General features: G+C 51.5%; 1 protein-coding gene across 6 annotated transcripts in view; it reads left to right on the top strand.

Annotated features, from left to right (window-relative positions):
• The window catches only part of ZC3H7B (zinc finger CCCH-type containing 7B), a 42,597-nt gene that overhangs the window by 12,568 nt on the left and 4,069 nt on the right, over positions 1-25,960 (top strand). Inside the window, exons 7-22 of one of the 6 annotated variants that reach the window (XM_084298043.1) lie at positions 1,125-1,181; positions 2,612-2,654; positions 6,356-6,615; positions 6,944-7,292; positions 7,798-7,907; positions 8,704-8,866; positions 8,953-9,114; positions 9,866-10,071; positions 10,810-10,910; positions 11,636-11,817; positions 15,355-15,440; positions 20,158-20,291; positions 21,553-21,658; positions 22,778-22,886; positions 24,420-24,553; positions 25,235-25,398. In XM_084298043.1, the coding sequence (XP_084154169.1) occupies positions 1,125-1,181; positions 2,612-2,654; positions 6,356-6,615; positions 6,944-7,292; positions 7,798-7,907; positions 8,704-8,866; positions 8,953-9,114; positions 9,866-10,071; positions 10,810-10,910; positions 11,636-11,817; positions 15,355-15,440; positions 20,158-20,291; positions 21,553-21,658; positions 22,778-22,886; positions 24,420-24,553; positions 25,235-25,398 (2,366 nt within the window). Of the gene's footprint in view, positions 1-1,121; positions 1,182-2,611; positions 2,655-6,355; positions 6,616-6,943; positions 7,293-7,797; positions 7,908-8,703; positions 8,867-8,952; positions 9,115-9,865; positions 10,072-10,809; positions 10,911-11,635; positions 11,818-15,354; positions 15,441-20,157; positions 20,292-21,552; positions 21,659-22,777; positions 22,887-24,419; positions 24,554-25,234; positions 25,399-25,960 lie in introns of all 6 variants that reach the window. The other 5 variants (XM_084298046.1, XM_084298044.1, XM_084298045.1 and 2 more) reach the window with 5 other exon arrangements.

Below are 25,960 nucleotides of genomic sequence, written 5' to 3'. Positions count from 1 at the left end.
TGATGTATTTGGGAGCTTGTGCCTCCGTGAGGAGGGGAACATGTGGCCTGATCCCAAAGGAGATTTTGCCTCACAGTCCTTTCCTTCTTAGGGGAACATGGCAGGTGCAGAGCTGGGCAGATGCTAGGTAAGAAGGCAGCCAAAAGCAAGCCGTGGGTCCAGTTAATTGACCCCAGTGGCTGTATCCATAACCTGTCTCTAAAAGAAAGTGCTGCAGTAACTGGCGTGCTCTGTTGGTATGGAAATCTATACTCCGGGATGGAGCTAGAGGGCGTTAAGCCACTGCTGGCCCTCGTGGATAAACCTGCCTCGCTCATGTAAAATCCCGGGGTGCGTTTTCAGGAGTAAGCAGCATCAGCCAGTGTTCACTGCGTGTTCACTGAACGACTGACAGCGCCTCTCTGAGCCAGCTCTGCCCAGCTGCAGCCTCAGCCCCGTGCACAGTAGTGTGTGGAGCACCACCAGGGGAGCACCTTTGCAGTATTTGGTGATGTGATCCCCGGGCATCCAGTCTGTCTGCAGAGAGCTTTTTGGGAAAATGTTCCTCTAGCATCATATTCCCCTCCGCAACAAGCCTCACGTGTGATAGGCCCCCCCCAAAAGCCCTTGATGTTGTAGCAACTCTCAGCACTCTGAGACGGTTCTGTCTCAAAGGAAGGGAAGTTTTACTCTGATATTATTTTTTTTTTTGTAGAAAAGTTAGAAAAACAAAGATCAGAAAATCCAAAATGATTTTATTACTTGAAATTTGTTGATTGATATTTTGGTAATGCCTTGCTATCTCTTGTGTTGACTTCCAGCTTTCATTCCAGTGTTGTAAAGCCCTCCCAGAGCAGTAATGTTTTAAAGAAAAGGAAAAAACTTTTGTTACTTAGGGACCATTTTCACTTCTTGATTGTGCATTGGGTGTTGGGTGTTCTGCAGTAAGGTGTCCATGATAAATACCTGGCACTGCCAGCGTTCAGAAAACTGTACCCTCGTACACAGAGGTATGCCTTTTGGGGTACCTTTTATTTACGGACAGTGCCTGAAAGGAAAACTGTATTGTACCCAGCTTTACCTACCTTCTTTATAAGCATTCATGAGTTGCCTTTGTTCTAAGACATCTCTCTTCCTTGCAGCAGGAATTGGAAACGTTCTCTCTACTCAGTAATGGCACATCAATCAATTTGTCAAATCAGGTATAGTTTGCACCCTGTGGTTGTTACTGTTCGTGGATTGCAACTGGAATGCTTATGAGCTTTATTTACATGCACAATTATAGCTGTCTCCTAGGATTTAAATGTTCTAATTAGCGTGTTCCCCTTTTAAGAAATATTGTCAAGGAAATTCATTTCTTTGAAAATATTTCTGGTGAAAGCACTTTTGCTATCAACAGACCACTGAAGGTGATTGCTTTTTGTGGTTACTGTGAATGTTTGTTTTCCTGTGCATTTTAAAGATGTTTCAGTTTTCAAGTTTTTACGTGGTTAGGACAACAGTAAGTGAAAATCGGAAAATGCAACTGCTGAAAAAACATTAGAAATTAAATCATGCAACGTAGTTTCATTGTCCAGAATTGAGCAAGGTACATACACGGTTTACGTATTCTTTGTGTTGTTCTTTGAACTGGAAGGTCCATCTCAGGCAGGGCTCTGTACAAATAATAAAGCAAAATATCTGAAATTGCCAATTTCTGCGTGCCACCACTGGCTACCAAGGGGAAGAAAAAAGAAAAAAAGCCCTGATGCTTTTACAGGCTGTTTGGTACTTCACACAACTCCTTAAAGCAAGCAAACCGTAAAACCATGAAAATTGACATTTGATGTGGCAAGAGGGGTTACGAAAGAATCAGTTTACCTGCCACTGCTCAGTGACTTGCCTTCACATCTTTCTAGGGGGGCAGGTCAGCTGTCTTTTATAGCTGTATCTAGTTCTTGATTTGAAAATCTTCCATTTTGCAAGAAATTATAGTACTGCAAACAGTAGAAGTTGCAAAAACTGTTGCAGTAGATGCAGTATCTCCAATGTAATGCTCTCCTAGTACCTTTATAAGTTTAAGCTGAGAGCGCACATACTTGCCTCTGTTTATGTTTCTGTAAAATATGGGCTTTTTTTATTCCTTGTCTGAAGCTCCAAGTCAGCAGTTGTCTTGGCGGAAACCTTTTCCTGTTTTGAGTTTGCTGTAAAAGTTTGCGGTTATTAGATTGCAAAATATGTGAACTCCGAAAAGGAATGTTGTGTAAGATCGGGCTAATCAGATCTCGCGCTGCACGGGGCTGACCGACTGGTTCGTCCTGAGACGTGGGACACAGCATTCTCATCCACACAGGAAAAAGCCCTGTCTGTGTACAGATTTGCTCACATGGTTGGGCGTTATGCAGAGCTGGTACCCTCTGCAGAAACAGGATTAGTCCGGTGCTGAAGGTGAAAATGAAGAGGCTCTTTGGATGAATGGCCTCTTAAAGTTCAGTGGTTTTACTGCTCTGGCACTGAAAGAGGCAATAAAGGAAAAGAAAGGGCCACATACACTTAGGAGTAGTAAAGGGTCTCATCTGTGAAGTGTGAATATCTTTTTAGAGATGAATTTGTGGTGATAATTTCTCTCCTCTTTCCTATGCCCTCTTTGCAGACCACTTCCAATGGTTTGGGTTCGATTGATGACATTGACACAGGTAAAGACATTTCTCTTCTCTGATTTTTGTGTTGTCAGCAAGGTATCTGACCAGGCTGGTGGGCCTGAGAGGTTCATCATCTTCATTTGTGGCTCTTCTGTGTACTTTGATGACAAGGAGAAGGAAAAGATGGTGGGAAGCAGGAGTGTGTGAGATTATTACCTTAACTGGTTTCTCCTTGCACCTTGAGATTTGCAGTCAGCTGCTGAGGCACTGGCTGAGGGGAAAATGAGGCAGAGCAGGTGCTTACCTGCTAGTACCTCCTACAGAAAAGCTTTTTGTCCGGGCCCAGTGAGGGACATCTCTGGGAATTAAAAGGATCTGCTGAGGCTCACAACCTCCTCCAGTTGTGCTTTCTTAAAGTTGGGCTTGGCAAAGCTGCTGAAATTCTTCTGTAAGCTCCCAGACAAAACAGCCTAGATAAAGTGAAGTTAAGGTTGTAGGCAACTGTCTGTGCCTTGAGCACGTGTGGTCCTCCAGGCCGCTGAGATGGAGGAGTTGAAAACAAAAGGAGCTGGGAGGGCCCCAGGAGAGCCTCGCTCTGTGTTAGGCACCTGGGAGGAGCAGAGTGAGGGCCACAGGGTTGCTTTTCTCATGCTGGGAATCAAGTGACCTTAACTCTGCCCCTGTGGAAAGGCTAGCTGGGTGCTTTGCCCTCCGTCGTGTGCTGGAGCATTGAAGTCGTGCCTCTGAGTGTGTCAGTCTCTGCTCCTTCAAAAGGTAGCTGCAGTGCTGAGCGTGATGGCTTGCAGTTGGCCGTTGCTCTTTTTATAGAAAGACACTAATTTCATGATCTGTGATGATAATTTGGTGTCTGCTTTGGAAAACACGTTCATTCTCCGTTGAATGCCAGTGGGATAACCGCATGCTGCATGCAATCATGAGACCCACTTCCACAAAACAAAGAGAGTTTTTCTTCTTATCTTGCTGCGCTGAGATGAACCGGACTCTGACTGCAGCGCGAAGAGCGCCTGCATCCAGGAGGCTCTTTGTCTAGTCAGGATTTGTTGTCAGAGCAGCACGCCAGCTTTGCTGCAGTTCAGGCAGAGAGAACATTTTCTGCTAGACCTTTTCAAAGCCCCTGAAATGATAAGTTACCCCTTGCCCTGAGACTGGCACGCCGTGAGGCGAGCTCTGGGTGCCAGCTACCTTGAGCATTTCAACTTAAAAGCTTTTTCAGTAAGGTTGTTGTGGGCTTTTGGTGGTGGTTTTTGGTTTTGTTTTGAGATGCAAACTCCTGCAGCCGCTTCCTTCATGCTTTGCTTGAAGTCATCTGATTAATTCAACCCTGCCCCGCACAGATCATGGCTCAGACAGGGCTCAGTATGGCCTTTGGCCAGCAAACACACAGGGGGAACAACCGTTTTTTGGGGACTCGGAGCGAGAAGCGGGGCTTTTAAGGGCACTGCATTCACCTCACTGAGCACAGTGGCTGATGGTCAGGCTCAGCAGATGGGGGCATCCTGGGGAAAGCAGGATTGGGAAAGTAGAGGTAGGGGAGGAGAGAGGATAGAGGGGAAGGGGAGCGGGTGGCTGGAAGGAGGGCAAGGTTTGGGGGCCAGGGGGAGGGGAGCAGGGTTTCTTCTGTGTGCAGGCAGCGGGATCTCATGGTTCCCTTGTCTTCTCCTCGCCCTTCTCTTGCACTGAGCTGTGGGGCATCCCTTCTCTTTCTCTGCCTTCAGCTTTTCATGGGTTTGGGCCTCTTAGGGCATTTGAGGACATTTCTCTGCTTCCCAGTCCAACTGGGAACGGGAGGCCTCACTCATTCCTCAGAGGTTTGTGCTTCTGGATCCCTCGAGGCCGTATCGTTGGGAACCCTTCTGCTCCCCCCTGCACGTGTCCCCGGCCCCTCCAGCGTGTCCTGAACTCCTCGTTGGCCCTCGGAGGGATCTTGACAGTACTCCAGATTTAAACATCTGAAAAAATGGGAAGGGACAAGCAGTCCCTTTGTACTGAGGGAAATCTGGCTGAGCTACCAGTGGTGAGGCCAGCACCGAGGGGAAGCTGAATGGCTGGCTGGAGGGTCCGCGACGGAGGGAGGTGAGCTGAGAGAAGCCCGTGCAAAGGGGACATGGGGTTAGGGCTGGGCCTGATCTGAGGGACGGCTTTGGAAGGATGTGTAAGGTTGTGAAGGGGAAGCGGTGTCTGTTCCTTGCTGTTTCCCTTCTTTCCCTTGCCTTCTGCCATGGCTTGGCCTCCAGCGCTTTGCACAGCGACCTCGGCGGCCGTCCTGCTCCCGACAAAAATGCAGGAGGAAAGGTTGCAGGGGGCGGTGGCCGGAGATAAAGGGGCCTGTGTGCGTGTGTGTCAGCTCTGCTGTTGTTCTGTTCGGGACTCAGGGGGTTGCAGGAATTGCTGGTTTGCTGAGCTGGCTGTGAGGAAGGCGTCCACACAGTCCCCGGGCAGCGACGTGGCGTTACAGCCCCACGTAGAAAGGGACGGCTGAGGTCTCGTGGAGGCTGGGTGCACAGGGCTCGTACAGACAAGAAGCAGTTTCTCTCCTTGGGTGAAGATTTGCATCTCAGAAGCTTGTCTAGTCTCTTTCCATTATCAGCCCTTCTAATAAAAGCTGTTGCCTCTCCCTCCAAACTGAGCCTTGCTTACAGCCTTAGCCTGCCACAGGTACAGTGCAGCCACTGCTGTGTGGACGGAGAAAGTAGCACCTTTTTTTCTGATTTCTTTTCTTTCATTCCAGGACATCTTCACAGGGGCAGAATTAAGGTAGTTTGGGTGCTTGGTTTGAGAACTGCAAATGTAATGCTGCATTTCCTGAATTTCTAACTTTTTTTTTAACCTTTAATTTTTTTTTTTTTGAGAATAAAATGCTCTTTTGTGAGGAATCTGTGCTTGTAACCTTAACTTCACTTAACAGAGGTTTATTTTGCATGATGGGAACATCTTAGCTTTTCTGTAGCATACCGGAAGGGTAAGGAAACCTTAGGAAAAATCCCTGCTCCTCTCATGCCCCAACCCTTGCTCACAGAAGTTTCTAAGGGGATGTTTGGTGCTGAAGTGTTGAGGGGGAACATGGGGAGCATCCTCCCACCTGCAGACATCAGGAAGCACTCGAGCAGGAAATTTTCTTGGGTAAAAACAGCTGAGTGAGTCTGATGGGGTTTTTTGGGGACACGTTGTTAGCACAGCCTGGTCCGAGCCCCTCATCTCTGACTCTTCCCAGCAGGGCCATGTGTTTTTATCTTTTGCCATCCAGAATGCCTGAGGGCTTAGAGAGGGGGTGCGAGTAAGCAAGCTTTCAGCTGGGATATCGAAGCTCCAAGGAGCAGAGGAGGCAGCGATCTCTGCCAAGTGCATTAATGAGAAACATTAAAGAAAACACCAGGTGGTGGGTTGTATAGAAATGGGATTACGTGCCCCTGGCCCTCAGTCCTGGCCGCAGCAAATTCAGTAAGGGATCAGCCACAGGCTTTGTATTGTTCTGGTTCCTGCTTGCCAGATCCGGACAGTCGGTCTGTGCGCTGGCCTTTAGAGCATGCTTCAGCTATCAGTGAGCCACTGGAGATCGGGAACAAATATCAAAGGGCAAGAACTCTTCAGACCAGAGCCCTCCTCTGGAAACTCGATGTACTCGGTGTTTGTGATTTGATGGAGCTGTACAGTGCTGTTTTCTTCCAGGCTGTGCTCTGCTTGCCCCTTGCAAGAGGCTCTCTTGGGTGACTGGCTCTGTTTCTCCCCCGTCACAGACTGCTCTATGGACCTGCAGTGCCTCCCGGCTCCCGTGGCCACCTCCATCCCTGGGAGCGAGGGGCTGGCCCCTTTGCCCTCAGACTCGGATGCAAAGGGCCTGCCTACCTCGCTCCCTGCTGCCAGCTTGCTCCCGTCTCCGGACTGCGTGCCCCTGCCAGTGCCTGAGAGCGTGGAGGACTTCACAGATGGGGACATCATCGGGGAAGAACTGGACTCCCTCCTGGACTCCCTCGCTGAGGGGTCACCCTACCCTCTAGTAAGAGCTGCACGGGTCCCCTGCTTCTTGTTCCAAATCGGTTTTTGGAGCTGAAGGGTATGCGTGCTGCCTCTCTCTTTCTGTCAGTCTTTCGTCCTAGCTCTTCCTCTGGCAGAACTCATTCATTCCGGGCTGTGTGTGGTGCAGACAGATGGGGTGGGAAGGTCTGGGGGAAGTCTGCCGGTGTATGGGGCTGCCGGGTGTCCCTTCCACTCAGATAATTCAGCACACACCTGGCTGGAAGCCTGTGGCTCTCTTTGCCTTCACTCGCTCCCTGCTCCTTGTTTCTAACGTGCTGCTTCTCTTCCTCTTGCCCAACTCCCCAAAGTCTCTGGTCCAGGGCACCATTCCCACCAACCTGCCGACGGAGATGCCCCAGCTGATCCCCGTGTTCCCGGGGGGAACTCCGCTGCTGCCCCCGGTCGTGACAGCCAGCATCCCCGTCTCCACCCCGCTGCCGCCTGCCTCCTTCGGCCTGGTGATGGATCCCACCAAGCAGCTCTCCTCCTCCTCCGTGCTGGACGCCTTCGAGCCCCCGCCGGGGGGAAGTGGTGGCTCCACCTTGGATTCGTTGGATTCCCTGGATCTGCTCCCCTACACAGATTCACGGCTTGATGCCCTGGACTCCTTCGGGACAAGCAGAGGGTCACTGGATGCCTTGGATTCCTTTGCCATTGGTAGGTGTGGGGTGACAGGGTTTTATTCTGTTTTACCTGGGAAAGTCTGCCAAGGCTGTTTCCTTCAGGTCTGAAGAGGTCTGTTGGTGTGCAAAAAGCTGGTTCCCACCTGTCCCATGAGTGAAGGCAGGCTTCTTCTGGGACAGGTTGTCCCCTGGATTGCAGTATGTAGGCAGCACAAATATTTTGAGAAGAACAGAGGCTGACCAGTCAGCACATCAGCACTCAGATTCACCTCAGCATTGGGCTGCCTCAGCGCTGCCACCTTTGGAATGCCAGAACTCAGTGGCATACATGGGTTCAGTGTGGTTTTGGGGACAAGAAGGCCTTTCCTAGAGTCTTCCCAAGACTTAGATGGGTGGTTTAAGTAAAAAGTACTAAAATGGTATGAAATAAATAAAGCAAATGGATTTCACAAGCACTTATTTGTCTTTTTGTGAGCAGAACCACTTCTGAATGTGAGATGATCGTTTTGTTTTGTGTTTTTCCCCTTTCTTTTGCCCAGAAGAAACCAGCCCTCAGGAACTGCGACACCCACCTGGCAGCCAAAAACCATCCCCCGTGGTGAGTGAGCCGCTCCCCCATGCTGATGCCCCAAGGTGCTCTGGAGCCAAGGTAGTGGTGACTTGGGTGCTGTAGGTAATTTGGGCCCCTCTTCTTAACCTGCCCCGGTCAGCGCTCTCCCCAGCCTTTTGGTGAGGCAGGTAAAGGTTTCCCCAGAGTCAGCAGGAAGACATTTGTTCCATCATTTTTATCCAATGTGGCCACTGTATCTAGCAGCCACATAACACTGAAGGGTGGGGCAGAGTAAGCCAGGTTTGTCTTAAGACTAGTGAACTTCTTTGCTCCTCCCTGCCCCTCTCAGGAGGCTTTTCCAGATAAAATGTTCCGCTCCTGTCCCGTGTCTCCAGTGGTGGGGGAACGGGGTAGGGTTATCTCTGGCCAGCAAGTCTGGAACACAAATTGTTCTTCTCAAGTTCCTGTTGTCCTGCTGTCCCTGTTACGTCACTGCAGCAGAAAGTCTCTATCCTCAGATTAATCTGCTGCCTGAAGACTGATAAGTGGTTGTTTGTCCTCCCGGGTAGCAGTGGGGTTGATTTGAGAGTTGGTTGTGATGGAAGGAACGGGAAGGAGTGAGGGGGGCATTTTGTTCTGTGTCTCGTGATAGAAAATTGGCGTCTCCTTACCACGAGTGAAGGAGACCTGTCCTTGAAGTGAACATACAACACTTGGTTATTTTTTTAAAAAATGCATGCAGCTTTTTTGGCAATGTCATTGCAGATTTGAATGCTTCCATGAGGGAGAAAATGAGGAAGTTTGGGGGGAGACTGGAGCGGGATGTGGGGTTGCGGAGTTTTCTTCCCCGCGCGGTTGCAGAGCTCAGAAGTGATGTCCGTGTGGTTTTGCACAGGTCAGCCTCGGCGGAGTGAGTCACCCAGCTGTGCCCAAAGTCACCGAGCACCTGCTGTCCCAGCCAGAACCAGTAATGCCCAACACAGCCCTGCTGGTGAAGAACCCCCTGGCGTCCACTCATGTCTTCAAACAAGCCTGTCACGTCTGCTACCCCAAAACAGGTGATGCGTTTGTTCTGCCACCTGGAGCGTTGGCTCGCGCTAGGGTTTGCCTCTCCCCTGGCTGATGGGGTTCTTCCCTGCTGCAGGGCCCAAGGCTGGTGATTACACCTATCGGGAAGGCTTGGAGCACAAATGCAAGCGAGACATCCTGCTGGGCAGGCTGAAGAACTCGGAAGACAAGACCTGGAAGAGGATCCGTCCTCGCCCAACGAAAACCAACTTTGTGGGATCGTATTACCTGTGCAAAGGTGATCTGGAGGGGATAAGGCTGCGGGTGGCTGGGAAGGGGTTGTAATTTGTGTGCCGGGGCGGCTGGGAGAGGTCTTCTGTTGGTCTTGCTTCCTGTCTTTGGGGTCTTCCTGTCCCAACAACAGCCTGTGGGTTGTGACACCTGGTGCAATTATAGCCAAGGCAGTTGATAAATGCTTTGCTGAGCATCTGCCTGCTGTACACGTGCCTGCGTTAGCCCTGCTCCACCCAGCAGCCACGCAGCAGGTCTGTGGCTCTGTCTGGGGTAAAGCTCTCAAGGCCTGCTCCTTTGCTCGTACGTGCAACGTGACCAGACAGGTCCCTGAGGCAGTGTCACTGCAAAGCTCCTGCTGAGGTGGGGAGGGAGGAATAGCCAAGGTAACGGTCCCAGCTTAGTGCTGAGCTGCCAGGAGAACTTAATCTGGATTGGCTTTAAAAGGGGGTGGTTAAGTGGCAGCCTGTCCCTGGGTGAGCACTGCATTAAAGCAGGCCTCCGTAGTGAAGCAGTTTCCCCAACAGATGGCATCTACGTCAGGTTGTCACCACTTAGTGGTTTGCATTAACCTCGCTGAATGCCCTGGCGTACTCAAACCTGGGGGGGGGAGATGTCTCTTCTTTTTCTTTGACTCTGTGTTTTCTTGCTTTCAGCTCCTTGTGAGGTGTGGGCAGTGGGAGGAGACGAAAGAGAGCTTAGTTTCTGACTGGGCCGCCCTCCCTGTGTGGTGGTGTGTGCTGTTTGTTGCTTTGTAGATATGCTTAACAAGCAGGACTGTAAGTACGGGGATAACTGCACCTTCGCGTACCACCAGGAAGAGATCGACGTGTGGACTGAGGAGAGGAAGGGGACCCTCAACCGCGACCTCCTCTTTGACCCGTTAGGTGGCATCAAGCAGAGCAGCCTCACCATTGCCAAGCTCCTGAAGGAACATCAGGGCATCTTCACCTTCCTCTGTGAGGTACAGGACTTGGGAGGGGGAGTGGGAGCCTTCAGCATCTCCTCCGCGTGCCTCTGCTGGGACGTTGTGCCCCAGCCAGTGCCCTGTGCCCAGAAGGACAGCGAGCGATGGATGCAGCCACGCAGGAGGAAGGCGAGGTAGTTCTCCTCGCTCCTCCAGCTGCATGAGGTGCACACAGCCACAGGGGACCACCCTCCTCTTCTTCTGCCTTGAGGTGTTGTTTTGAAGTGTGATTTGGCTCCAGCTGCTTTAAAAATCACAATCCCGTAAGGAAGCAGCTTCCCGCCTGCTGCCCGTGCTGAACCACTGACTCAGCCACTTAAGGATTAGCTCCTACCCTCTTGACGCACTGCAGCAGAGAGTTCCCCAGGTTGGCAGTGTTACAAGCGAAGAGAGATGTTCTTAGCTGTGAACTGGCTTTTCTTTTTATTTTTCCCCATCGTTTCCCCCTTGTTCTTGCTCTGTTGCCCAACTGGGAAAGAATATGTGGCTCTGACCAAAATTTTTCCAACCGCAGTGGAAAATACTGTTGAGAATGAGCCAAAAATGTTGTCCTGAAGCCTTTCCAAAAGTTCACTTACTTTATTTTAAAGCCCTACCACAAAGTTTTCACCAAGCTTGTTCTAACTTTGAACATTAGAATAGGCTGGCTCAGCTTCTTCTTCTCCTTCCAAGCGAAATGGCTCTGGTTCACTTCTGTCTAAGATTTTCCCAGCATGCTAATTCTTCTCTTCTCAGATTTGCTTTGACAGCAAACCCCGTATTATCAGCAAAGGGACCAAGGACACACCAGCTGTCTGCTCCAACCTTTCTGCCAAACACAGTTTCCATGACAACAAGTGAGTGAATGTTGGTTGTGCTGATAGGAGCAGTCTCTCACACGTCCAGCCAGTTTAACTCCAAGCCCCTGGTCTCTATCTTTCCCTCTCTCTTTCTCCCTCTCTTTCTCCCTCTCCCTCTCTCTTTTCCTCTCTCCCTCCCATGGGTTCCAATCACAGAGTAGCTTAAAGACATGATCAGTAGTGCTGTATGCTTCTCTCTGCGTGTTTGCTTCTGGTGCTGAGGGATTTCAGGCATAAGCAAAGCCCTTTTGGAATCACCTTAAGTTTTCCATTGACTTAATTTGCCTTTGAGTTTGGCCTTTATGTAAAGGTCAATCCAAAGATCCTTTAGCTCGGGATCCTGCCTCTGACTGGCTGATAATGAATGTTTAGGAAAACAAGTGTAAGAAACATGTCAAGTACACAGTAATACAACCCCTCCTGGCTCTTGGCAGCCTGAGACTTAGAGACTTGCTGAGCCAGAGGAGTTGTTGTATTTGCTGCATGTTTTAAAATGTGTCTGACCTCTGATCTTGAGCAGGGCATCACCCATGGGCTGAAGAGACTGCAAACACCTACCAGAGTGGGAGGACGGGTGGTTGGTTTTCCCAGTGGGAGTTTGCCTCTCTCAGAGCTGATCATCTGCCTTCCCAGTCAATTGTATGAAAATCAATCAAAGATGTAAGGAGGAGGGCTGAAGATTTGGTCCTCCGGTGATTAAAATGTCCCCGGCCTGGCTGCAGGTGTCTGGTCCACATCGTGCGTTCCACCTCCCTGAAGTACTCCAAGATCCGCCAGTTCCAGGAGCACTTTCAGTTTGACGTGTGCCGGCACGAGGTGCGCTACGGCTGCCTGCGCGAGGACAGCTGCCACTTCGCTCACAGTTTCATCGAGCTCAAGGTCTGGCTGCTGCAGCAATATTCAGGTGAGCGTGGCTGGCAATGCATGCACCCGAGTTTCCTGCAGCACATGCCTGGGGCCAGCTGGGAGGGAAAGGGGGTGATCTGGGAGAGCTGAGAAGTTGTTGCTCACTTGATCTCTCTCCTTGGAGACACAGAAAATAGCGCCAAGGTGTTCTGTGAGGTGATTTGGATCTTGTCCCTTTACAGGTGCTACTGTAAATTGCAGACCAGGAAGCTTTTCCTTTGGGAGCAGCTGCATAAGCTGAAATAATTGTTAGGTAGGGCTGAATCCCTGGACGTGTTTTGATGCTTAAATCCTGTAGAAGACCCTAAATAGCAATTGGGTCCCTGAATGAACAGCTGATGCAGTGAGAATAGCAGCACACGCAGGTGACAAAGCAGTTATAAAAAGAAAGACCGTGTGTCTTCATTTTCTCTGAACAAATTCAGCAACAGTGGGAAATGACAAGATACTTGGTGTTTTCCAAAAAGGCTTTGATGGCGTGCCGCTGAAGAGGCTATTACAGGAATTGCATTTGGGTCACTCATACAACAACACTGCCACATCTGGCCTTGCACTCCTTTCTCCCTCTGACAGCACTGGTTTGCCTTGCTGCTCTCCTGTTAACTGCATGGATGGTGGTCCCCCCAAAACGTTGCCAGGATGGTTTTTCACCACGGGGTCTTGTTTAGCGCAGGACCCAGCCTGGTTAATGGGAGTACTTCAGAGAGAAAATATGGTTTAGATTTTTCTTACCATTCTTTGATGTAATTGGGAGCAACAAATTTAATTTACTATTCAAGTGCCTGTCAGTGTAGCTCATGCAGTCCTGAGCCTTGGCTTGGCTCGGCTGACGAGGGACAGCGATGAACAAGATGGCAGATGCCATCTGTATTCTTCTCAGTTGGCCTCACTCACTTGCGGCCACAGGAAATCAAAAAATTACAGCACTGGAGCTTCTAAGACAACATGTTGCTTGTGAGCCATAGGCAAGGATTGCTGCCCTAAATGTTAATGATACTGCCTGTAGTACTCTGGGCACTCTAGTATTCAAGCAGCTTGTTCTTTTCCTCACTCCATATTTGTTTGTTTTTTTTATTTTTAGGAAAAGTTTCTTTTCTCTCCTTCTTTCTTCCTTTTCTGCCTGTAAATGAAATAGGTAAACCGATTTTTGCTTCATGGCTTCTTTCCCTGAAGGAGTGACTTCCAAAGGGAAAACGAGGAGCTGAAACAAGCCATGAGTTTAGCTGCAAAAGTGGTCAGTACATCTTCTGCTTATTCCCATCTTTTCCAACAATGGGAGAGCCATCATCTTTTTGATTTTTCTGCAAGGCTGTTGTATATATGAGCCTGGTCTCCTTTTGAGCTTTCTTTTCTGGAGTGGTAGATTATCACTTCTCTTAGGTGTAGCCCTTGTTAAGGCAACAGAGATGAAAGGTAGCTGTCACCAGTCTCTGGGAAGGCTTTAGCTTTGGAGCAGAGAGCTTGATTTAGGTACCGTTTGCTCTGCAAAAATAGGAAGGGGGCATCCATCATTCATAGTAGCTTGCGTGTGAAACCAGTGCGGGCAGGACTGTTTCCTTCCTCACCGTGGCTATTCACAGACATCTTGCTACCTTCTTCCATGGGTGGAAATCGCAGGGTCTTTGTCCTCACTAGTGATGTTGCAAAAGATGCTGAAGTGTTACAAAGTGACCAGCATATCGGCCTTTTGCTTCCCAGAGTGTGTTTGGGACAGTTCCTGCTTTGTAGAGCTGGTATATCGGAAAACATCCTTTCATATCTGGGAGGGTTTTTTTCTGACCACTACATTTCTAGACCATATTATTGAGTTAGTTCAGATTTCTGGGAGTGGGAGAAGGCAGTCGCTTGCTAAGGACTTCATTTGAAATTCAGTCTTCTGACAAGAGCCTTGCATGCCCAGCCTCACAGTGCAGGTGTGCAGAATAGTGAAGATGGAGATTGCTTTGGTCATTTTTGGTCATTTTGCATTTGCTCTGCCAGATCCAGTGCAGTGCATTAACTCTCTGCTGTGATTTTCCCAGCTTTTTAGGGTTTGCCCCCAAAGAATGGATCAGGGCTGTGTCCAGCCCTGGAATACTTGAACCTGGGAGAGGGAATTGCAGTTTTCCTAACTCTGCACAGTGTCCTCTGGGATTAGTTGTCAAGAAGAAGAAAATCTGCAAAGAGCTCTGATTTGGGAGTACTGGCTAGGCAGCAGCTGCCATTTTGGAAACCTAAGCAAAACTTCTTGAAGAAATTCTTTTCATCCTGTCCAAGCCCCGTACAAACAGCAGTATTGTTGTCTGGCAGGCACTTGGACAGCTGAAATCACAAATGGGGAAACTGAGGTCAGGAATGCTGTGGCTTACTGAAGTTGCACGCAGCCTAAACTGAGAGGAAAACTTGTGTTTGCTGGCCCTCATGTTCAGGAACGTGCTGGCTCCCAGACCAGAGAGGCGGCATGCCTGGGGAACACCACACTTCAATAATAAAGACCACTGGCAAAAGCAAAACAAGGAATGTTGTGACCTCTTTGTGCTGGGCATGCTGCACCAAGGCCATCCTCAGCACCCCACTTTTTCCTGTCAACTGGCAGTTGTAAGATGCTTCTTTTGCTTGTTTTGGCAAGTATCTCAGGTCTTTATAGGACTTAAAAAAAAAAACTTTGGCTTGTCTCTAACAGAGTCAGTCCTCACACTGACCAATTCCTACTCTTACATACCTTTCTCTTGACATCTAGTACTCAGAATTGCAGCACCCATCTGGCTGCTTGGTGCTGGCAGCGGCTGTTCCTTCACCACTTGAGTTGGTCAGGAGATAATTCCTTAGATAAGCTCTGACCAACCTTTTTTTCTCGCTGACTGATGTGTTTCTGATTCCTGAAACCTTGCAGATCTTTCTTTGCTGGTTACATAGAAGCAGCTGTTCCTTGGTTGGTACAGCACTTCTGGTCTTGCTGCCTCGGGTGGACTTGGTGTTTGTGTTGAAATTCAACTTTCTGTTTCATCTGTTGATTGATGAGCACCTCCAACAACTTGAAGAGTGTAACAGCAGGGATTAGATGAGACTTCTGGGTTTTTGGAGATGCTAGATGTCTGAGACAGTGAGATAGCTCAAATCTTCTCAGCTAGTGGCAAAACTCCAATAACAAAACATTGTCTTCGGGGCCTTGAGTAGGATCTGTTGATAAGGTGTCGGGGGAGAGCCTTGGTCAAGGTCTCAATGCCTGGTCAGGAATCAGGGTCAGCATCAGGGTCCTCTGCGCACACCCTCAGCAGAACACCAGGTCTGAATGAGCCCAGGAGACCAAACTCTTCCCCTTTCATCTGGCTTGAGCAGGAGCACTGGAGAGTTACCTCCTTAGCCTGTGCCTGAACAGGTTCTGGGGTGGCGTTGGGTCCCCTCACAGCCCATGTTCTGATGTTCCTGGTGGGACATCAGTCACACGGGGATTCCTAAGCCACAGTGTGGGAAGAGCTGCAAACCCTCCCTCCTCTCTCTCTTCTGTTGGTCGAAGAGGGGTAGCTCAGTCCCATCTCCTCCTTCTCATTCCCAGGAATGACCCACGAAGATATCGTGCAGGAATCCAAGAAGTACTGGCAACAGATGGAGGCACATGCCAGCAAACCAGCCAACAGCATGGTAAGGTGCATCTCGGGCTCACAGCCTGGGTTTTCCTCTGGCTGCTCCAGCACATTTTCTCTTCTCCTCCCCCCTGCTGTGCCTCACAGGTCCCAGGCAGACCAGGCTGGCCACTGAGGCAGCTGAGAGCTTTCCTGTTTGCAGTGCCAGTGATGATGTTTGCACCTTGTTTTGCAGCATTGTATCTGCTCAGTTCAGTGGTGGGGAGAAGCCTTCATAGCAGGGAGGGCAATCCTGCTGGTGCTTCCAGCAACACCTTGCTGGTGAAACCAGGAGACCTGGAGGATCCTGGCCACACAGGGTAGGGATCAAAGGGGTCCTGCTGCCCTTTAGTGGCCGACGGATGATATGGCAAGTTGGAAGGACTCAAGAAACGACTCATGACCCGTGGGACTACTCTGAACACCAGAGTGGGTGGAACTGGCAGCTCAGGTGTTGCTGAGGTTGAGGTCTCCTGGATGAGAGCTCCCAAACGAAGGTGAAGTGCCCTTGCTCCAGCAGTAAGGCAATATTCTGGAGGCTGTAGGGTGCTGCTGCTGAGGAAAGCAGGTGTGATCACCATGGGTCAGCCCACCAGGACAGGCTCAGGTGACTTTCACTGATGCTCTCAGTGGGCTGTGCCCAGCAGTCTGCTGGTTATGGTGCATGAGGTGGAGTCATCTTGGAGGAAATGCTCAGCAACGTACATGCGTGTTCTGCTGTGGTGGGCAGAAGTGGTTGGGGGAGAGGGTGCTGGCTGAGGAATGGGAAGGAAAGGTCCAGAGTAACCGAGGTCTCTAGTTCCCAAAGCTGTCTGAGTTGTCTCAGCAATTTGTTTTAACCTCTCAGGAAGCTATAGGTTTGGTCCCGAAGGTATGGGACAAGTTTTTATAGCCTGTATTATACGAGAAGTGAGCCCAGATGATCTGGATGGTCCCTTCAGACAGAGCTGGCTAGGCTCTCCTTCTAGCCTGCCACGGGGGCAGAGACAGCTACCTGCATCTCTGCAGGGGAGGAAACTAACTGTGAATCTGCAGCAGTTCATGACAGTGGTTGGATTTATACCAACAGTCCCTGCCCCACGGAGACTGAAGTCGTGACTGGTTCTGTCCTGCCTGCGATGGATCTGCCTGCATTTTCCAGAAAGCTCTGTCTTGTTCTCTGTGCATAACGTGGGGATAAAACAAGATAGATGGATGGCTGTGTTCTTGTGAGCCTTGCAGCTTCGAGTTCGCCTTTGCCTGGAGGTGCTGCCATTGGAAGACTGAGCTGCTTGTCAGGCACGGTCAGAGATGTCCGTGGAAGCACGTGGGATCTGGATGCTGAGCAGGGGTTTCATTTCCAGCTGTTACAGCTTGCCGGGGACAGAGGATGAGGAAGAAAAATGCCAGCGCCTGCTACATCAGCCATCAGGAGATGGGCAGAGAGCTATAATTTCAGGGTCCGCTGGGCAATGTTCGCAGCTGATGGCCAATGGCAAAGTCTGTTTGCACCCCAGAAATGCCTGGCACAAAGCTGATTTGCAGCTCAGCCCTCCCAGGGCCTCAGTTTGTGCAGCGGCAAAGCAGGAGCCTTGTTGGTACAGTCAGAAAGTGTCTGTGATGAGACATGGGCTTGCTGCTGAAGACCCTGGGGGCAGGACTAATGTATCTGTTGAGAGCTGTTTACTTTTGCCATTATGCTCCTCAGTCCAAGCAGCCTATCGTGACTCAGAGTTTGCTCAGCGTCCTCCCAGCTTTCGAAGTTGGCTGCCTGGCAAAGACAACTTCCCAGGAGTGCTGTAAAAGCAGAACTGTCCATCTCACCGCCCAGCGTGATCTGTGCTTGCCCCGGCGCCCTCTGGTCAGCGGAAGCAAAGTTGTTCCCAGGGATTTTGCTGCAGTTTGGTCCCAGCTGCCAGCTGGGCTGACGTTAGCAGCTGGGGCCATGCAGTTGCGGAGAAGAGAAGCAGGCGGCACGCAGACACCTGGCAGCCGTGGTGACACGGGTCAGGAGACTTAGCAAGAAATGGAAGATGACGATACACCACTTGCTCAACACCTGCCAGGGATCTGGTACGTGGGCCCACGTGTTCGATCCCACACAGGCTGACGTAGGAGTAAACCCTGGGGCTGCAGATGGAAGAGGCAGTCGTCGGGAGTGAGAGCTGTAGGTAGCTGGGTGCCCTCAACTCCCACGGCATCCTTTGGAACTAAGGGGTTTAGCCTTCAGTTCTTCTGTTTCTTGGGGGCTTTTCTGTTTTACCCCACCAGCCAGCTGCAGAACCACCATAAAAACTGCCCTCAGAATTAGCAGCTTAGGGAGAGGAAAGGAACATCCTTCCCTGTCTCAGAAGGAGTACTTGCACCTAAGTACAGCTCACTCAGGTGGCTGAGTAACCCAGACCCCCTGAATAATCCCCCAAGGGGCACACGGATCCTCCAGGGAGCACTTCAGGATGACCAAAAGGAGTTCCTGGAGCTGGGAGCCATGAGTGGCCGTGCTGGGGCTTTGCTTTCTGCAGAGCCTGAAGAGGGGAGCTGTCGTGCCAAAGACTTTTATTTATTTGGTTGCCATGGTGCAGAGCTAACACTATATTGTCTGGCTTCGTAACAAGGGGTGGTGCCACAGCCGAAGGCACTTTTGCCTGGCTTGGTCTGCTGGAGCCTCATGTGATACTAATTTCCACACTGTTGGTTATCAGCAGCCTGCCAGGTATGTGTCTTGCCTTTACAAACACAGTCATGTAGCAACAGCACCAGCAGCTTTGATTTTCGCTTTCCTCCTAATCCCCTGGGAGCACACATGCCCGCTGCATTGACCAGCAGTTTGCGCGATTCTCGTGAAGAAAGGCATGGGACTTCTTTTGGTCAAGAATTTCTGAAAAAGCAGCCCAGAGCACTGGAATTACCTGAGAAACGTGTTCTCTATTTCTGATGTTCCGTGCCTTCTGGAACCACTCAGGTTTTTCTTTTTGTTGGGTCAGTAGATCTGAGCCAAGCTTCCTGACTGCACTGTGGAATCTGTCTCCTGGTGGGTTACATGGCAGACAGCGCTGGGCTGGTAAAAGAGAGCATCCCCTCAGGGCTAATTTGTTATTTCAGCTCTGTAGTTTTGGTGGGTCATCGGCAAGCTGTAAAGTGATTCTCTTTGGACACCAGGTGGAGATCAAAACTACTGATCAAAGGCCTCGTTTGAGAGAGAGGTACAACACTGCCTTCTGTGATAGCCTGGGTCTCAGCCCTGCGCATTCCACAGCAGGCCACTCTGACGTGATTTGGTGGTCAGCAGCGTTTGTGAGGGCTGACAGATGAAAAGGTCTCGTGCCCGATGCCGCCAGGAAGGCTGCCTTGCAGGCAAGCAGGCCAGAAACACCGCCGCTTTTCAAGAGAGATGGGGGTTCTCCAGAAGAGTCCATTTTCTGGGACGTCGGCAGCAGTGAGAGCCTCTTGTAGTCAGCACAGGCAAAGGTCAGCTCTCTCGTTAGCTTGTCACGGTGCTGGAGGATCTTTGTCTGTCAGATCTGCTTCAAAAGACTGGGTCTGGAGGGTGCAGAGCGGTAGTCAATAGCTGATGTAGTGTTCCTGGGAGATGCTTTGATTCCGCACCATCCTGTGCTTGCTATTTTCCCTTTGAGAGGTGATGCAGATCGGATCCACGCTCCTGCTCTTGCTGGCTCCTCAGGGACATGGCCTGCCTGTCTGCTCCTTGTGAGATGCTCAGAGTTAGAAGTCAGGGCTGCAGTGGGCAGGCAGTGAGCTGCTCACTGCTATGTGACCTTTGTGCTTCACGGGCGGCTCCATCGCCGGGCTGTTCTTGGAGGTTCTTGCTTGTACCCTCACACGTGCCCGTGCCAGGAGCTCCTGGCGTGCAGTCAGGTTTGCTCTTTGGTTTGGAAGTGAGCTGGAGACACCAGCCTCAAGCCTTCCAGTGATGGTATACAATTTAAATGACTTTTTAGAGATTTGCTCAGAAAATACGAGGCAATGGTGATATGGGATTCGCTCCATTTCCCCCACACACACACAACCTGTTAGTCATAATCCCAAAGCAGCTGCCTCGCAGTGCCAGGTGGGAGGCCAACAAAGTGCAGTGGCTGAGAGGATGTAAGTACGTGTGTTAACCGCTGTACCTCTGACCAGAGATCGCGCTTAACTGCCTGCGAAACCCAGAGCAAAGGAACTGTGAGGGATGGAAACCTGCCCAGAAATGGCTTTGAAGGGTATTAACAAGAGGATCCAGTTCTGACTTCAGTGTGCCGAATGCTGGATGTAACACGAGCCTCTTGGTCCAAAAGCAGGTCCTGTCTTGTGTCACGCTCTGGCTTCCCCCCAGGGGCTCCTCCAGCTGCATGACCGAGCTCCCTCCGTGGATAGCAAGGGACACACGGATTGCCTTCCCTGCGGGGAAGTGGGGATTAAGCGCTGGGGCAGGTCCTGCAGAGCTTGTCTGTACACGGCGATACGCCGCGGGGCTTTGGCAGCCAGGCCTGGTCAGCGCTGGAGGCTGCCAGGCTGGCTGCGCTCTTGGCCAGACGTCAAAACCCAGGGAATCGTGCTGAAGCAAGCAGCGGTTTTGCTCCTGTCTGGTATCTCGACAGGCCACCAGCTAGCACTGGCAAAGGAGAGTTGGGCTGTCTCTGATTTAATCCAGCTTGTCACTGGCACGCAGGCGTGCAGGGAGCTGCCAGAGCCTCTGCGGCATTGCAAGGGGGGTGCGTCCGGCTCTGTTTGCCTGAGGTGCTGGTTCTCTTCTCCAGGCTTCTCCCCGGGCTCCCACGTCGAGCACCTTTGACCTCCAGATGAAATTTGTGTGTGGCCAGTGCTGGAGGAACGGGCAGCTGGTGGAGCCAGATAAAGACCTCAAGTACTGTAGTGCCAAAGCCCGCCACTGGTGAGCAATGCAACCTTCTCTTTCCCCCACCCCTCCTGAAAGGCAAGAATTTCTCCCCTTACCTCCTCAAGGGCTTCATTTGGCTTTGCTGGAAGAGCCTACGAGGCTTCCTAGCAGCCTCTTGCTCCTCGGGGTGTTTTATAGTGAGCTTTGCAGGTAACTGTTTTCCAGTTTCCAGCTCTCTTCGCTACTGTTAGGACTTGCAGCCAGCACTGTGCTTGGTGCATCACAGCCAGGCTCATAATCCTGGTGCTTGCAGTCCAGTTTTTGCAATTCCCTTCTCCAGTTGTTATTATTTCCCCTTAATGAGGTCACTAAGATACTTCTCCTCTGCACTTGTTTGTGCTCTGTGCTGTTTGAAGATGCCTGCCAGGTCACTGTTAGCAATGATTCAAGGAGTTCTACTTCCTTTTAAATTAGTTTCCTTGGCCCTTGCATTGTTTTTGTTGCTCTCCTCCGATGCATGTCTTGTCTGTTTGCACCTCCGAGTTCCTTGGGGCCCATAAGGATGTTTGTTTTGATAGAAAGCGAGTATCAGCAGGGAGGGAGCCACTGGGACATGGAAATTGTGGCCTCTCTCACCCAGGCAACCTAGCAGCATAGGATGGAGCGGTTTATAGCACATCAGTTCCCCAAACACAAGCCACAAAGGCGCAGTCCAGCATGCTATTATAAATATAAGACCTTAGATGAAGAAGACACAGAAGCAGCATTGCTGGAGGAAGCGAGCAGGAGAGGATCGCTCCCTGGGATGGGAGGATAACACCTCTGTGCAGCTGCTGAACAGAGCGGGGGCTTTTGCTCAGGGTACCTCCTGGTGCTGCAGGAGACTTAGTACCTACTGGCACCTGTTTGTAAGAGAGTGCTTGTAATGACTTGCATTTACGCTGCACCTTTCAAGCAGAAAATATTCCCAAATGTTTTTCATGGATCTGATTGCACAAGAATTGGCTGTGTCAAAGGGTGGAACGCAGATGTTTAGTAATCCATGGTGATGCCACGCAAGACTTGGGGGAGACTTTTGTGGCTTTACGAAAGGATACATGCCAGAAAACATGTAAGAAATACAGGGAGAAATCCTAAACACCCTTCTTCTGCCTTCTCTGCCACAGATGCGCATATCTAGGAGCAGCCAGATAGTGGCAGGGATGAGCTGGACTGTAGGATCTGGTCATCTGTCAATATTCGAGGATTTCTGAGGAAAACAAAACCTCGTTCTGTTCTTCCTTTTGCCTCTGTTGATTTATTCTCTCTTCCTTAGTTGGACAAAGGAACGTCGTGTTCTGCTGGTGATGTCCAAAGCAAAGAAGAAGTGGGTGTCTGTCCGACCACTGCCTTCCATCCGCAACTTCCCACAGCAATACGATGTAAGCCCCACAGCTGGCTCAGCCAGGTGCCCCTTCCCCTTCCCTCCCGGTTTGTGCAGTGCTTTGAGGCCTGGCCCGTTGCAGAGCTGGCAGGGAAGCAGTCACGTGTTGGATGAGGTGGGAGGGCGGCACAAACTGAGAGCGGAGAGATCTCAGACACGTCCAGCAAAAGGGTGGAGCAGAAAAAGGAGAGGCACTCGTTTAAACCACGCTATTACACACGTATGCAAGGCTCTAACGCTGCTGTTAATGCAGTCAGCGTCTCAAGGACTGGCTGGCATGGGGTTTGGAGATGAGATTTAAGTCTCCCCTTAGGTCAGGGTTTCTCAATGTGGGTGAGAAGGAGTATTTGGGAGAAGCCTGTCCCTGTCTTTGCTGTGGCTGGACTGCTGTCTGTTGTGAAACTTGCCCAAGATGTGTTTTGGAAGCAAAACTAGGAACTCGGCTAGAAAGCCATGTGTTGTGAGGAAAACTACGGATATCCAGCCTCCATCCCCAGCCCTGAATATGGCAATTGATAATCTCTCTCTCCCTCTCTTATCCCTGAATTAGAAAGCTCCTCTCCCTCCTGCCTCATGGGATCTGCTGCCCCTTAATCCGTGGGCAGGTGCAAGGCCATCTGTGAGGTCTTGGGCGCTTTCCAGTTGCGGGCCTGTTGCTAGAAGCTGTGGGGGATAAGTTATTTATGGCTGTGCCAGTAGGAGATGAGGCCAGCAGGTGAGTCGGGGGTCATGGAATAGAGGCAGGTTGCTCCTAATGCCACTCTTTGGCTGGAGAATGCATCACCTTTGGGGCCCAGCAGTGTGACCAGCAGGAGACACTGTCGGGTCAGTCCGGGCCGCTCCCTGCTGCCTTGCCCCTTGACCAGTTGCATATGGGAATGGGAGAGAGAAGGCAGGTGCTGAGCTGAGCTGCCTGTGTGTTTGTAGGGAAATCTTACCTTTCATGTCATCAAGGGCTTGAGGAAAAGGAGCGTGAGTTAACCATGTGTGATGTGTCCTGTTCTGTGACCTTTCCCGGGTGCGATTTAATGCCCTTGTCGTTTTTTTTGAGCCCGCTTTCCCCTCTAGCAAGGAGTGTTTGTGCAGATGCTACATTTTGCTCTCTGTCTCTTAACAGTTGTGTATCCATGCACAAAACGGCAGGAAATGCCAGTATGTGGGCAACTGCTCCTTCGCCCACAGCCCTGAGGAGAGAGACATGTGGACCTTCATGAAGGAAAATAAAAGTGAGTGGGGGAAATGTGGGCAGTGGATGCAGGTCTGTTAAGGCACACTCCTGGCAGCAGAGGTGGAGCAGACAAAGCTCCTGGTACCATGAGCTTATGGGGTTATGGGGTAGATTTATCTACGGTGTCCCTCCAGGTGCCTGTGCTGTCCCAGGCCTGGCCCTGTATGGAGCTCTGCCAGAGCACCAGTCCTGACCTGTAGCTGCTCCCGTATCTTTCTTGTCTGTCTTGCATCTGCCTTGGCTTTCTTGCCCGGTTCTGCTCATCCCCCGTGCTCCTGGGCTGTGGCGCTCCCTGTTCGTAGCATTGTATGCAAAGGAGTGGAACTGAGCTCCCGAATGAGAACATCACCGGGTGGTGCCTTTGCAGAGGAGCCGGTCTGGAATTAATTATGTGGGCTCCCAGTTTACTTTCTGGGGGAAACCTTGGAGGGATGCACAGCTCACCCGTCAGTCCTTCACCAGTCACCCTCCTCAGCGTCAGCAGGGCTGCAAGCTGTTCCCCTGGCAGCTCCCTGAAATTGCTTCAGCTGGGCCGACACCAGCTGAGCCCTGCACGGTTCTGTGCCCACGGGGACAGTGATGGGGCTGCCGGAGGGACCACCAGCCCTCTGGCAGCAATCATTGCTTACTCAGGCTGTCTTTGCAATGCCCAGTTGTCCAGGTGCTCACCTAGCTCTGGTGGGAGATGCTGGAAAGCTTGGAGGTCGTTCAGCCTTTGTGCTTGGATGGAGGGTCTTTCTGTGCCGTGCCGCGCACTGCTGTTTGCTACAGCTCAGGTCCTTTTGTTGCTGGGGCCTTTGAAAGCGCATCAGACCAGTCTGGGTGTGTTTGCTCAAGCATGAAGGTAAATCTTCAAATGACAGTGTTGTTTCAGTTTGGGGGAATTTACATTAATTATCCCCCACTGCCTCGAATTCCTCAATTACCCACTTAGCGAGCAGTAAATCACTAACGCACCGCACTTGGAGCGTCACGTTGCTGCGTGCAACGTTTATGTTTCCTCTCTCCCGAGTTGATCTTGGAAAGGCAGGGGTGCCGTCAAAGCTTCCAGCCAAAATTTCCCTTCCCACTAGCGTCCCAACTGGGTTTTAAACCAAAAGCACCAAGAGACATTAACTGCACTCCTCTGGGCAGGTTTTGGACTCGGGACAGGCCATCATTAGGTCTTCCTCCCCTCCTGGTGGGAGAAGAATCTCCTTGTGGGGTGAAGTCCGTGGAGATCTCAGGGCAGCTTCCCTCCTTGCTGAATACTTCCTGGAGCTGCTGTCCCGGTTGTCCCTCAACAGCAGGACAGTCGGTGGTGGTGTGCCCCTTGCCAGGCAGGGGGGAGGTGGATTTGGCTGCTCTCCCCAGGGCTGTCTCTCACCCAGGGAGGTGACCTCGGGCCTGGCCGAGCGCTGGCCTTCACGCTGACGGCAGGTGCTGCAGTGGGGAGGGGAGGGAAGGGCTGCCCCAGCGCTCGTCCTTTTCTCGTAGTCTGTGCAGGGTGCGGGAGGTTGTCTGAGTGACTTCCCGGGTGGCCTTTGTGCAGTACTAGATATGCAGCAGACCTACGACATGTGGCTAAAGAAACACAATCCTGGGAAGCCTGGAGAGGGGACGCCGCTCACCTCGCGAGAAGGGGAGAAACAGATCCAGATGCCCACCGACTACGCTGACATCATGGTAAGCAGCCACTCTCTCCTTCTTCGTCTTTATCCCTCCTCAGTGCTGGCAGCCTCTCCTCTGCTCCGGGTGTGAGCTAGCAGGGGCTGAATTGCTCTCGTTGGAAAGAGCCGTGCTGATGTAGGTTAAGTGGACGGCTTGGAGCAGCGCAGCAAGAGCAGCACAGGTCAGGTGGGAGGGGATCGACCCAGGGTCAGCGAAGGCTTTTCTGTTAATCGCCAAGTCAGTAGGAGTCTGCCTCAGGCTGCCGCTCGCGTGGGCTCAGCCTCTCCCCAGGGTTCCTGCCTGCTCCTGGGCAAGCTGCTGCTGGCCTGGAGGAGAAGAGGGAGAAGCTTGGAGAGGAGCTGGGTCTGGAGCACAAAGGCACAGAAAAAAAAACAGAGGCAGATGTGCCACCTTAGCCCAGGGATGGCATCTAGAGGAAGGATTCGTGTCCTGAGGGCTCCTGCACTGCCTGAGTGCCTTACTTTGAGCCCGACTTTGAGCTGTAGGTTGCCACCGGGGCAGAGCATCTCCTCTGCTCCCCCGTCGTGGCAGCGTGGTGCCCTGAAGATGACGTGGCAGGGAAGTGTGGGAGGTTGTGCAGTGACATGGGGAGAAGCACTGCTGGTGCGGGGAAGGCCGGTGGCTGTGGATATTCATGCCCTGACCGGCCCTTTGCCCTCTCTCTGCACCGGTTAGATGGGCTACCACTGCTGGCTCTGCGGGAAGAACAGCAACAGCAAGAAGCAGTGGCAGCAGCACATCCAGTCGGAGAAGCACAAGGAGAAGGTCTTCACCTCGGACAGCGACTCCAGCTGCTGGAGCTACCGCTTCCCCATGGGCGAGTTCCAGCTCTGCGAAAGGTACCGTGCGCACGGCCTCGTCTCCCTCCTGCCCTGCTGCAGCGGGGATGGGCCCAGGGACTCCCTCATCCATCCTCCTCCTCCTCTTCCTCGCCCGGAGTCCCCAGGGGCTTCCACTTGGAGGGGCAGTGGAAGGAGCTGACAGTTCTGGGTGATGGTGGGGCGGTGTTGGATCCCAGGGGTGTTCAACCACACAATTTAGTGGTAAAAACACATTCCCGGGCATGTGACTTCAGAAAACGAGAGCGAGCTTCGTGTCTGCACCCGTGCCCTGTGTGGCCAGGCTGCGCTCAGCTCTCAGGCTGCTAAACAGAGTCTGCTTGGCCCAGTTCTGGGGGGAATCCCAGGTGCTTTATTAAATGGTTTGAATGTCTCACGCCCTCTGAATCAGCGCCTCGAGGTGTCTTCAGAAGGCCTGTGATGGTTAGAAATGCTGTTTTGGGTAGAGAGAAGGCTGTGCCTCTTGTGGCTGTCCAGAGGTACCTGGCATTTCCTCTCTTGTGTGGTTATTTCTGCTCATCCCTGGTCCATTTCTAGCTCAAACCGTTTCATTCTGCGGCCT

Source organism: Netta rufina (genome assembly GCF_964035555.1).
Source record: "Netta rufina genome assembly, chromosome: 1".
Lineage (NCBI taxonomy): Eukaryota > Metazoa > Chordata > Aves > Anseriformes > Anatidae > Netta > Netta rufina.
Note: the sequence above shows the minus strand (reverse complement) of the source record. Positions and strands in the feature narration are given on the sequence as shown.